General features: G+C 25.3%; 1 protein-coding gene across 1 annotated transcript in view; it reads right to left on the minus strand.

The window, feature by feature from the left end:
• The window catches only part of LOC145836864 (origin recognition complex subunit 3-like), a 29,030-nt gene extending 18,717 nt beyond the window's left edge, over positions 1–10,313 (minus strand). The window contains exons 1-6 of the mRNA XM_082944637.1: positions 10,281–10,313; positions 7,096–7,209; positions 5,517–5,637; positions 4,855–4,959; positions 2,836–2,972; positions 1,418–1,572 (exon numbers count right to left, since the gene is read on the minus strand). Coding sequence (XP_082800763.1) covers positions 1,418–1,572; positions 2,836–2,972; positions 4,855–4,959; positions 5,517–5,637; positions 7,096–7,209; positions 10,281–10,313 — 665 coding nt within the window. The remainder of the gene's footprint in view (positions 1–1,417; positions 1,573–2,835; positions 2,973–4,854; positions 4,960–5,516; positions 5,638–7,095; positions 7,210–10,280) is intronic.
• Positions 10,314–12,876: the final 2,563 nt, after the last annotated feature.

Raw genomic sequence — 12,876 nt, forward strand, 5'->3', positions numbered from 1 at the left:
AATTAAGAAGGAACTTTCACAACTCAAACCTTAAAACAATAACGAACTTTTACAGTTAAAACATAAAAACAATAAAGAAATTAATCAAATACTGTTTTTTTAAATTTATGTACTAAAATTTATTTTCTCCGTTTTTTTATTAGCACTTCAACCTCTTCATCTAATGAAGTCATGGTTTATCTAATTACTCATTTACTCTCTATCAGTAATAAGCTATTTATTTAACTAAAAAAGTAAACTTTAGTCAGATTTAGCATATAAGTTGTAAAATAAATCTAGTAATAAAATTTAGCGTATAAGTTAAAAATATCTAGTAATAAAAAGTATTTACTTAAAACATGTTTTACTTATATAAATTGTTCACTTAGTTTTATAAAATACTACCCAAACTATACAATATAAAATCCTTAAATAAAAAATAAAAAAGAATATAATTAAGTGACTGTAAAAAAAGACATAAAAAAGTAAACTATATATCTGTTGTATAAAATATTTCCTCTTATCATTTAGTATAAAATTTGTAACAAATAAATATACTCTTATTTACTTTAAAAAGTTGAGTTACTCTACAAAAAATAAAAATAATAAGTAAATTTAATCTTGGCATATACCTCTCTTATAACTTATTTAAAAAATTTAAACAAATTTGAAAAAATTATAAAGAGGTAAAGTATACACATTAACTTGTTACATCAAATACTAAACTAACTGGTTAGTTATAAAGAACTCAATTGTTTACTTGGACAAAAAACTCTTTGATTCTAAAATTATGCTAGATAAACTTTTGTGTATATATCACAGTTTCACTATGGAAGTGTCCTTGCTGCAGATCATAAATACTAAAAAGCTTACAAAAACTGCTTGATAAAGTAGGGTAGTTGTTCAATATGTTAATATAAAATTTTTGCAGTATTATAAAGGATATTTTACTAATTTATACCAGCTGAAGGCATTGGAAATAAAACTAAATATTTTTGTAAATTTGTAGGAAAATTTTGGAATTTTTTTCTGACTTTAAAGGACTTTTAATTAACTTTTACCACTTAAAGGCTTTGGAAAACAAGGAATTTTGTAAATTTAAACTGACAACATCTGACTTTTTTTATTTTATTTTATCAAATTTCCTGACTTTTCCTGACTTTTTTCAAAACCCCCCATTTTTTCCTGACTTTTCCTGACTTTTGTAATTTTTTCAAATTTTTCCTGACTTTTCCTGATTTCCTGACTTTTCCTGACCGAGTGGCAACCCTGAAATAGTCCTGTAAAAAATCAATTTATACTTTTATTTCAAATCTGTTTAAGAAAGTAATAATTTTTCAACTTGCATTAAACACAAAACTGAGCACATGCTTTATTTCACAAAAAATTATACTTCAATAAATTTAAAAAACTAATAATATATTTTAAAGAAACAAACCTTGAAGTCAGTATAAAATCATGGAGTAATTCCCTGGAAAACGCTTCTAAATCTTCAAACACCACAACGATGGGAACTTTATTTTTATTCTCATAATTTTTTGAATTGAGTTTCTTTTTCTTGGCTGGCGAGCAACTGCCTTCACGTGAAACGCACTTTACAATTGTTTTTATTTTTGAAAATAGTTACACAATGAGAAAGATAAAACTTTTTTTGTTTACAAATTTTTAATCTTTTTATTTGTATACTATTATCAGTTTTTAAATATACAACAAACTTTTTCAACACTTTAAAAGTAGAAACTGTTTTTTTTTTTTTCTTTTAGGAAGTTTACAATCTCGTTTAACAAATAATTTTAAATATAAATAAATATTCAGTAAAAAAAAAATATTCTTTGACATATTTTAAACAACTAAACTAATAGAAGCAGATGCATGCTTTTTCAAATCAATATAAAAAGTTTAAAATTTTATTAAACAATTAAAATCATCACGACATTGACCACTCTACAACATCTGACATAGTTATCGAGTTTGTTATAATCATACAATATAATATTAAAAAATTTGCTGTATATATATATTAAAATAAACTTACAACAGATGTTCTTGTGCTAAAACTTTATTTCAACTAACGGCGTTTCACTGCTCTCAAATAAATTTAAGAACAGATCTACGGAGTCTCAAAAAGCTCTAAGAATTCTTAGAGCTTTTTGAGACTCCGTAGATCTGTTCTTAAATTTATTTGAGAGCAGTGAAACGCCGTTAGTTGAAATAAAGTTTTAGCACAAGAACATCTGTTGTATACATTCCGATAAGCTTAGCTTATCAGGATCTCCAGGATTTAACGCCTTATAACGTTACATCTTAAAATAAACTTATTAATAAACACATTAACATAGTATATTTTAACATCTGACATGATAATCAAACTAAATATAAAAATTTCAATCATTAATTACATCCGTACTAAATATAGAGTAAGAAACTTTACTTTTAACTTACATTAACATACGATTTTTTAACGTTTGAAATGGCAATCAATTTTATTATTAGTATATTAAGGGCATGGGGGGGGGGGGGGTAAACACCTTTTTTTTGAAATTTGATCTTATTTTATATATTTTTTACTAAGCTACATAATGCTTTTTACAGAACTAAAAAAATCAAATTAATTTTTGAGATATAGCCGGCCAAAGTCGGAGGCAACAATAGGTTCCTTATGGGAGGCGCAAACTAAAACGGCAAAAATAGACTTTTTACTAAATATTAATTAAAACAAACATTTTTTCTTATTCACATTGACATGCCATTCTTCAACTTCTTGCACAGCAATCAATTAAACTATTAACCTTTCAATCACTATTTAGTATTATTACTCTACCAAATATAAAGTAAAAAACAATATTCTTCACTCACATTAACATACCACTCTTCAACGTCCGACATGGTAATCAAGCTTCCCTTCTTCTCAAAACTAACTTTCTGTTCTGCACTTTCTCCTTCCATGAACTTGGCGAGCTGGCAACCCATCGACTTCATCAGTGTTTTCATGTCTACAAAACGCATGTTTATATAAATACAGCAGTATTGATATTGCATTAAACTTAACTTACTTTAACATAAAACCTTTAAACAATTTTTTACAACGTAGGGTCTTTTTTTTTCTGATTTTACTAAAATGTAATGGAACATCACAAATAAGGTGTACTTACCATGAGAAGTTGCTTTTAAGGCCATAGGAGAAGGGGGGAGTAAAACACTTTTTTCCAAAAATTAACTTTGGCTTTTATATGAAAGCTTTAAGTACAAACTACAAGCTAGTTTTTATAGAATTCAAAAATATCATTTAACTTTTGAAATATTTTATTTTTTGTAAAATGTTTCCAATACAAACATATGGACCGCAAATTTTTTGGGGTCAATTTTGGAAATGTTTTAATTCGATAAAAATCTATCTCCTCCTTAATTTTTTAAGCAATCTTCTTCAAATTTTCATGAAATGTTCCTTATATTAGAAGTAAAAAAAAGGTTACTTATGAATTTAAAAAATAATAATAAAATAAAATTATAGAAAAAATTTCAAAAAAAAGTTTTTTTTTTTCAAAAAAAAATATATTTTTACTTAAATTTTTTTAATTCCAAAGTAAGATTTTTTTGTTATCGTATAAAGTTTAGACTGTAAAAGTTTGAAGAAGATTGCTTAAAAAACGTAGGAGGAGGTAGATTTTAAATAAAATAGTCTTTTTTTGCTGTTTTAATTTTCCCTTCCTATAGGAAACCTATTATGCGGCTCGACTTTGACTGGTTATATCTCTAAAAATAATTTGATTTTTTTAAAACGATAAAAAGCATCGTGAAGCTTAGAAAAAACTCTTTAAAATAAGATCAACTTGTAAAAAACATGGCTTCCCCCCCTATGGCCTTAATTATTTTAAGCAGGTTTACTTTTCAGAATTTACTACACAATAAGTTGTACTAAAAGGCTTTTGTTTCAAATAATTAGAAATCACATACTGCTTGCAGCATTATACTTATATAGTATTTCATTCTACTACACTCTAGTATTTTTTAGATCCTCTTTTCACTTAAACTAAAGAAAATAATAATTGTTTTGGTTCTTGGTGAAGGTAAAGAAAAAAAACACTAATGAAAGCAACTAGAATACACATAAGAAACTTTTTATAATACTGGGTGATCAAAATGTTAGGATTTTGATAGTTGAAGAAATACCTAACAATATAACAAGACTCATCATTGTTTCGAAACCCCATTTTTGAGAGTATAAAAATTAAAATTTTTTGATACTTTATAAGATTTTGTTTCAAAAATCAAATAAAAACAATGTATTATCTTTGGAGGTATATTTTATTTCATTTAAATTAGAAGAGCTAAAAATTAAAAAAGGTTACTATTAAAATTACTAATATTTTTAGTATGTCATCAGCAATAAATATACTAAAGTATTTATATAAAAAGTGATTTAGATTGGTTTTCATTTATGAGCCTCAAAAAACTTTCTTTTATTCGCTCAAAAGTCAATTTTTTTTTAGACAGTACGATTTTACTTTTGAAGATATTAGTATTTATTTTTATTTCATCAAAGTTATTTTTCAAGATTATTTGTAAGCTGTGAGTATTTTATAAATAAACTTTAATAAAAGACTTCTTTTGATATCTGCTTAAAACATTTTTTGTTAAATTATTTAATTATAATAAAATACTTTATGACATAGTTCAAAAAATACTTGAAAAATACTATAGTAAAAAATTATTTTTTAATAGTTTAGTACACTAGAAATTATGTGAGAAACTAATTAGTTTAATATTTTAAGTAATATCAAACGAAACTAACTAATGCATTGACGAGAATTCAAACTGACAATATAGGGTGAAATATTGTCACTTGTAAATATTAATAATTAAAACAAAACTAACTAATGCATTGTCGGGAATTCAAACTGACAATGTAGGGTGAAATATTGTCACTTATGTGGTTGGTCAGTGATGTGAACATTTCACCATGGTCTGGCATGTTGACACCTTGATATAAATTAAAACATTAGTTTTTTGTATTTAGGTTATAAATTTATGTTCTTTGACAAAAGTTTACTTTTTTTGTTAACAATAAGAGTATTTCAAAAAACTGACTTTTACATGTTTAACTCTTTATTTGGGTCATAAGTTTAACACCTTAAAAAATAAAATAGATACAAAAAAATTTTAAAAATTATCATGTTATACTATATTGAAAAGAATAGAAGTTTGATATTTTTTCATATTTTTTTTGATTTATAAAAGTTGACATTTACATGTTAAGTTATACAATAGGGTAATAGGGGTACAATTTTTTTAAGTAAACAACATTGACCCATTTTTGAAAGCATAACTATTTGAAAATATAACTATAAAATATTTTGTAGAGTGTACAAATTAAGTTAAATCTAAAATATAGTCAGTTTAGTATAAAGTATTTAATACTGATGCGTGGATAGAAAAATAGTACTTGAAATTTATTTCCTTTTACGTTTTTAAAGGTTTAAAGAGTGTGAAAATGTAGTATAACAATTATTACTTTAATATGAAAAGGTTCTAAATACCTGTAATTATCACTGCTGTTGGTATTTTCGTGTAACACTTATTTTCAAAAGAATTCTTTTTACCTCCCACAAACTCAATAAGTGTCTCAAAAAGATTTTTTAGCAGTTGTTCATGCAGTTTCTGAATTAATTATAAATTTTTTGTAAGCTTCTATAAATTAAAAATAAAGTTAAATATAATAATACAAAAAACAATGTATGAAAAGTGCAAATATTAGAAATACTTCAAATAAACTTTTTCAAATTATCAAAAAAATAAAATCGAACAATAAAATTAGTTCCAAGAGAAAGTTTAAAACTACATGTAAAAGATTTAATAAAATTCGTCCAAAACGTCTATATAACACGTTTCTAAGATGCATAAATAGTATTACAAACCTTTTTAAAGTAAATCAAAAGCATCACATAAATTAACAAAATGAAAAATATTGTCATATTTTATAAGTTTTCAGATGGATACATATTTTGTAATTAAGATGTTTAAGAATTACTGTAGCTCCAAAAATATAATACTGATAATAAATCAAAACTTAGACGAATCAAAATTAACAATAATCAAAACTGAACATATCTTTAATTTTACACCAATATATTAATTAGCTAAAATTATTTTTAAAACACCAATATATCAAATAATCTAAGTATTTCTTAAAAAACTTAACTAAACAATACTAGCAAAAAAGGGTCTAAACTTATTTTTTCTAAACTAATAAATATTTTGAAAAAATTAAAAACAAAGTATCTCATTTCAAAAAATCCATAAGTAAACTAAAACTTTTGAAATTTACAGTGATTCAAAAGTAAATTAAATTGAAAATGGAGATATATTTTTGGTTTAAAAAAAGGAAAAATATTAAAAAAACTAATCATTTTCCAAAATATTGTAATAAATTTGTAAGACTAGTAATTGTTTAAATTTTTTATCTTTTTGTTATTAAAAACTTTTAAAAAAATTTAAAACTAATATTTTTTAATATTTTGTATGAGTACTTAACATTAAGATTACTGTAGTTAAATTGAACTGCAGCTCAGTTCAATTTTATAAATGTTTATACTGGATAAAAATGTTTATATTTATACTTGCCATCCTTTCAGATTTTTCATTGATAATAAAATATTTAAACACAAGGATTTTTTCTTCAGTTACCAGCTTATGTAATCAAATAACTTTTCAGAGTTAAAAAAAAATTTTACTCTCTTTTTTATTGTAAAATATATTTTTCAAAAAGAAAATACTGAAACTTACTTTGTCAAAGAAGTTAAAAAATATTTAGTTTAACTTTTTTATTGACCACAATTCTATATAAAGTTTACTTTTCCACAAGATTGAGATTCATGTATGGAGAATAGTTTTTTTTATATATGAACTACAATATAATTAAATTACAAATATTAAGCAATTTGTCTAAAATAATTCTACATTGTAAATTTTAAAAGTAGTGATTTATATTAAGACTTAGTTAGATTTAGTAAACTTTAATCAGCAATTTTAAATATCTAAAAAAGTAAAACAAATCAACTAGTTTTCAATAACAGCTTTAGATCTGTTGCATCTATAAAAAAATAAATGATTACATACTTTTACAGTGTCATGAATGGTGTCCCAAACAACATTTGCGAGTTCTTTTTGAACAGGCGCCTTTTCATCTTCTATTTTTGTTTTTCTTTTCTTTGCAGGGAAAAAGAAGCAACCCTTAAGTTGTTTTACTTATCAAAAAATACAGTTAATAACTGTTGTAGTAAAATTTCTTTATAAATAAAGTTAAACTAAAACTATAAATTTAACTTCCATCAGTTAAAAAAGAGTTGATCATACCAATTTGATCATCAGACCACAAGCTTCGGTAGACTGAAACCGGTTTTGTCTTGTCTGGACAAGTAGAAGCCTGGATGAAACCGGTCTCAGTCTACTGAAAGCTTGTGGTCTGATGATCGAATTGGTATGATCAACCTTTATGTTAAACTTGAGCTTGTCTCACGGCATACGAAAGTCCAGGCTTCTGTTCTGCAGACTTTTGCCGATGTTTTAGCTGATTTAATCAGTAAAAATGCACACTAAAAAAGTTATTAAAGTTGTGAGTATTTGCATGTGCTTTATTTCTTAGCAACTTTTATTTTCAAAAATTTTAAGTCAATGTACTAAAATGTAAATACTAATTACAGGGTTGCCACTTTTAGAGTAAAAAATACTAGCCTGAATTTTGAAGAAAATATTGACAGGCTAATACAAAAATACAAAAAAATGACAAGCTAAAAATTAGAAAAATTACTAATAACACACTAGTCTGAGTTATCCTGAGTTCATGAGTAACTGTTAGATAAATCAAATTTTATGTTTAGTTAATCATCACTTAAAAGTTAAATTTAAAAACTAATTTAAGAATAAAATCTGTTGAAAAAAAATATTGCAAACACAAAAAGTATTGAAAATAAACATATTAATAATAAGTTCTAGCACTTTAAGAGCTACATTTTGCTAAAAATATTTTACTAGCTAGTTAAAAAAGCAATAATGAGCCATATATATAAAATTCCATACTGTATTAAGCTGCTGTACAATTTGCATATATACTCTTTAAATTTGTAAGGATATTACACTCTTTATTTGGTTTTTAAACTCATAACCTTTATACCAGTATTCTTAGTTATATTTCAAATTAATCTTGTCCATTGTTATACAAACAAAAACTGGTTCAGCACCAAGCAAAAACTAGTTTAATTCAGAGAAAAATCTTGATTAAATTTAAAATTAAAAATAACTACAACCAAAAACTGGTTCAGCACCAAACAATAACCGAAAAAAAAGTTTAATTCAGAAAAAAATGCCATTTAATTTTTTAAACATTGTTTAACTATGATTATCTAGGTTAGGTGAGAATTTGTAATTAACTTAGTAAAAAGAACACTTTTCAACTGATTAACAATATCTTATATAAACATTGAACTTAAAATTACAGTCTAAAGAATTTGCATTGTTGTTTGTTTAAAAACTGAGTGCAATATCAACTAGGACAGAGTTGGTCCAAGTATGGCCAGCAAAGCAAAAATATGTTATTTGCTAGTTACTTAAGAAATTCTAAAATATATTAAAATATAAGGTTTTTTAGAACTTTCAATTATGTGGTAAAGATTTTTTTGTGTATAAAGTAGCCCTTAAGCACTTTTTCTCAAAATCTGCCTATTACTTCTGCTTGCCCATGAACTAGGAGTTTGTCAATAAACTGTATTTACTTAAACAATTTTTTCTATACCAAGTTTTAAGTTATTTGAAATATAAGATTATGAGAAATATCTGATAAAAATACTCAACATGATAAGAGTCTTAATGACATTAAAAACTTAAAAGCTGAGGCTATAAGATCAAAACAACCAAACAAATTTAAAAAAAGATATTTTATAGCTTGAACCACAAAAAATGATCAATAAGTTTTTCATATTATATGTTTGGTCTTGATTCACAAAGCTCATCTATTACAGGTATATTACACTTGTATACTATTAAAATCCACCTGCGTTCAAAATCAACCTGATCAAAATCCACCCCATTATTTTCTATATTTTCTTTATTCAATAATTTATTTTATATATTTTTTGCACTTATTATTTATTTTTCACTATCACTGTACCCCTAATCCTTGACCTTGATCGGTATGGTAGGCAATCCTCAAATTCAGTGGATTTTAATCATGTGGATTTTGAACATGTCCCATTACACTTCAAGTATCTAGAATTGCTAACACAAGATGACTATATTAGAGCAAATATGACCTTAAATGCACCTATGACTTATACAGAAATGCTTCATTTTATAAATTTTTTACAAAACTGCATATTCTGAAACAAATTAATATTTTCAGTAAACTGTTCTCACATTTTGACCATACTGACACTTCTGTTAGCAAGTACAGTGCTTATTCACTTATCCGGACTTCACTTATCTGTACGCTCACTTATCCGGATAGTTTTGGTCAGAAGAAAATTCAAAAATATTTTAATAGTAAACATAAAAATTTATTCAAAAAGTTTTGCAACTTTCTAAATTCCATGAGTTTTCTGCTGAAAAGCGTGGAAAAACTATAAAACAAACGTCTAATATTTCTAATTTTAGTAAAACTTCCAATAAAAGCTAGTTTGTTAGGAGTGATATGTTTCCGTTAAATTGACTTTCAACTTAGTTAAAGTTTTCCGTTTTCTTTTTGTCTGATTTTTTAATTAAAAAAAAGTCTTTCATTTCATTTAAAGAGATAGTTAAGAATATTTTTTGTTTTTAAAGATAAATTTAATCTATATTTTCTCATAAAAAAAAATTAATATTTTTCTAAATTAATAGTTAGGGCACATAGAATTATAATGATGAATTTTACTTGCTTGACCCATAAAAAATGTATATAGTTGCAAAGAGTTAGTAAGTCTAATGTTTTTCTACAGTAGAAAAAATAATATGATTAACCTTAAGTTTAGCTTTTATTATTTATCATTTTATTATATATTACTTATAATAACTATGTATTTGTTTTTACCATAAACTTTTTATATGCATTGCATTATATGCAGCAGTTATATTATTATAAGAAAAAAATGATTTTTTGTAGTTATCCGGACACCTTTACAGAAAAATCTTGCCAATTGTGTCCAGATAAGTGAATAAGCACTGTATAACTATATTTCAATTAATAATTTATCATAACAATTTAGGTATTAAAGGCACATAAAATAATAACAAAACATTTTTACTTTATAATTAAAACATATATTTTAACTCACTTTTGAAATTGAAATTGTGTTTTCATCATCCATGGTTGAAAAACCAAGTTGTTTATAGTAAAAACACTATTATTGTCCTAAATGTGTGCTGCATTTTAAGAATAAAAATTTTTGCCGGCAGAAAATTCCCAAATATGAAAGTAGTATTAATTGCTATTTTGAAACTTGCACAACTGGCTTGCGCAAGTAAAATTTCTAGTAAAATTATTATCAAACTAAGTTTTATAGATGTGTTGAACTGTAATTTTAATTAAAAAATATCTGCATAAAGACTGAAACTGTTATCTTAAGTTTTACCAATTGTAACAGAAGTGTTGTTATATATTTTATGTAGATTGTTTATTGAACGATAAAAATGGCTCAAAAATTTTGGTCATTACAGTTTATTGAACGATAAAAACGCTCTAAATATTTTGTCCTAGGACCTGGTGCACAAAGAATTTTTTAGTTATCGGGTCGCACACCACGGACATCTTTTAACGTACTGTCCAGGACAAAGGACCTAATGTACAAAAACCGACTATTAAATCATAAATCACGGATAGGTAGTTTAATGTCCTTTCTAGGATTAATTAAACTCTAATGTAAGTGTAACAAAAAACTATACAAATTTTAAAACCAATAAAATAATTGACAACTTCAATGCATTAAAATTGTACAACATAATGTTCTTGCAAAAGCAGCTTAACTGATTGAAGAAAAACAAAGTCATAATAAGTTGTTTTGGCAGAATAGGCTTCATTGTTTTAGCAAAACTCGTCAGGATAATGACTCAAAGTACTGACTGCAGCACAAAATTAAATCCTATTGTTAATTAAAACTATTAATTGCCATTCAGACTTCAGAGTTAAATCCTATACAAAACATTATAAAGTATCCATAATGTATTACTCGATAACCGAAAGTTTTTTTGTCTACTAGGTTCTTAGACACTAAATTGTATTTTATAAAATGAATTAATACACTAAAATTTTACATGACAATATTCAAAAAAATCATTTATCCAGCACGGAATACGGCAACCTTTTATGAACTTATGGTTCTAATCTGTTTACTATATAAATTCCTTCTTTGGTCCCAATAAAAAATCATTTTTTGGTCACAGTAGTTTTGCGAAATGTTTTTTTTAAAGTAAAAAAAACTTGAGAAAATGTGTAATGGAAAAAACATAAATAGCTTGCGGTTTACTTAATACTTATAGTTAATTGAACGTCAAAAAAAGACCACGGGTCCTTTTAATGTCTTGCCCACGACAAATATATCAAAATAAGCATGCTTTTAAACTTTTTATAAATTATTTTTAAGTTGCTTTTACGGCTTTTCTTTTTTTAAAGCTAAAAAGCACATAAATTGATTTTTTATTTTCAGTTGCCTAAAAAGTTTGCCGACTCTAGGTCAAGCATCTAACAACGTTTTTAAAGTTATATTAGAAAATACTTTATATATGGCTTTGCTTGTCAAAATAAAAAACATTTAAGTTAGGGTTTCCCAAACATTTTTTTGAAGGGCCCCCTTTAAAGAAATAAAAAAAAATCTATGGCCCTATCGAACAAGATTTCTAAATTACCTTTAAAACGCTAAAGATCTTTTTATTGATTTTCATCATCATTTCCAGAATGTCTAGTGTAAGTTTCAAATAGTGACCTCATGCTACCCCCTCCTTGGTCCGCTAAATTTCTGTAATGGCTTCCAAGAGTTTTGTTTCTTTTATAAAATCATAAGTATCATTAGATAGACACAATCGAGATTATTGTTTGAATTTTTTTTTTGGTGAACAAGTTGTATTGTTATAAATTTTCGAATTATTGTTTAAGCTTAGAAAATGTTTTTTCTAAATATACACTTGAAAACGGTAGTTGTTTTTTACTGTGCTTAGGTTTCTAAAATTTAGCCTATCATACTAATTGAAGTTTAAACCTAATTAGAATTAAGAAAAACTTAAGTTGCTAAAATTTAGCTTATCATACTAATTGAAGTGTAAACCTATTTAAAATTAAGAAAAACTTAGGTTGCAAAATTTAGCTTATCAAACTAATTGAAGTTTAAACCTAGGTTGCAAAATTTAGCTTATCAAACTAATTGAAGTTTAAACCTTAATAGAATTAAGAAAAACTTTGGTTTTGCTAAAATAAATCAAAATGTACTATATACCAGTTCTTCTGAAATGGGGTTCCGCGAAGCCTTTCGAAACTTAAAAAAGAAATTTTCGTCTCGTTGAATTAAAGAAGCAGGTGTTCACTTTTCTTAAAAATGAAGGCTCAGAATTAGTGAAGTTCTTTAAAGATGATGTTTTTTGGCCAGGCTAGCTTATCTTACCGATATTTTGTTTGATATTATGTAAAATTAGAATTAGGAGTTCCGCGGAAAAGTTGAACTTTGGAAAAGGGTTCAGAAGCACTGCTATATACTATGCGAATTTAATATAAAAAAGCATTTTTTTTAATATAGTTATTTGGTGGTGAAATTTTTTAAATATCAAGCAACTAATTTCATGAGAGAAAATTTTAAAATAAAAAGTTCATTTGATGCTTGAGGCAATAGTATTTCAACAATTTATAATAAAAAAATGGTTTACTAAACACTAGTAGTAATTTTA

The sequence above is a fragment of the Thalia democratica genome, chromosome 5 (assembly GCF_965202585.1).
Source record: "Thalia democratica chromosome 5, ktThaDemo2.hap1.1, whole genome shotgun sequence".
Lineage (NCBI taxonomy): Eukaryota > Metazoa > Chordata > Thaliacea > Salpida > Salpidae > Thalia > Thalia democratica.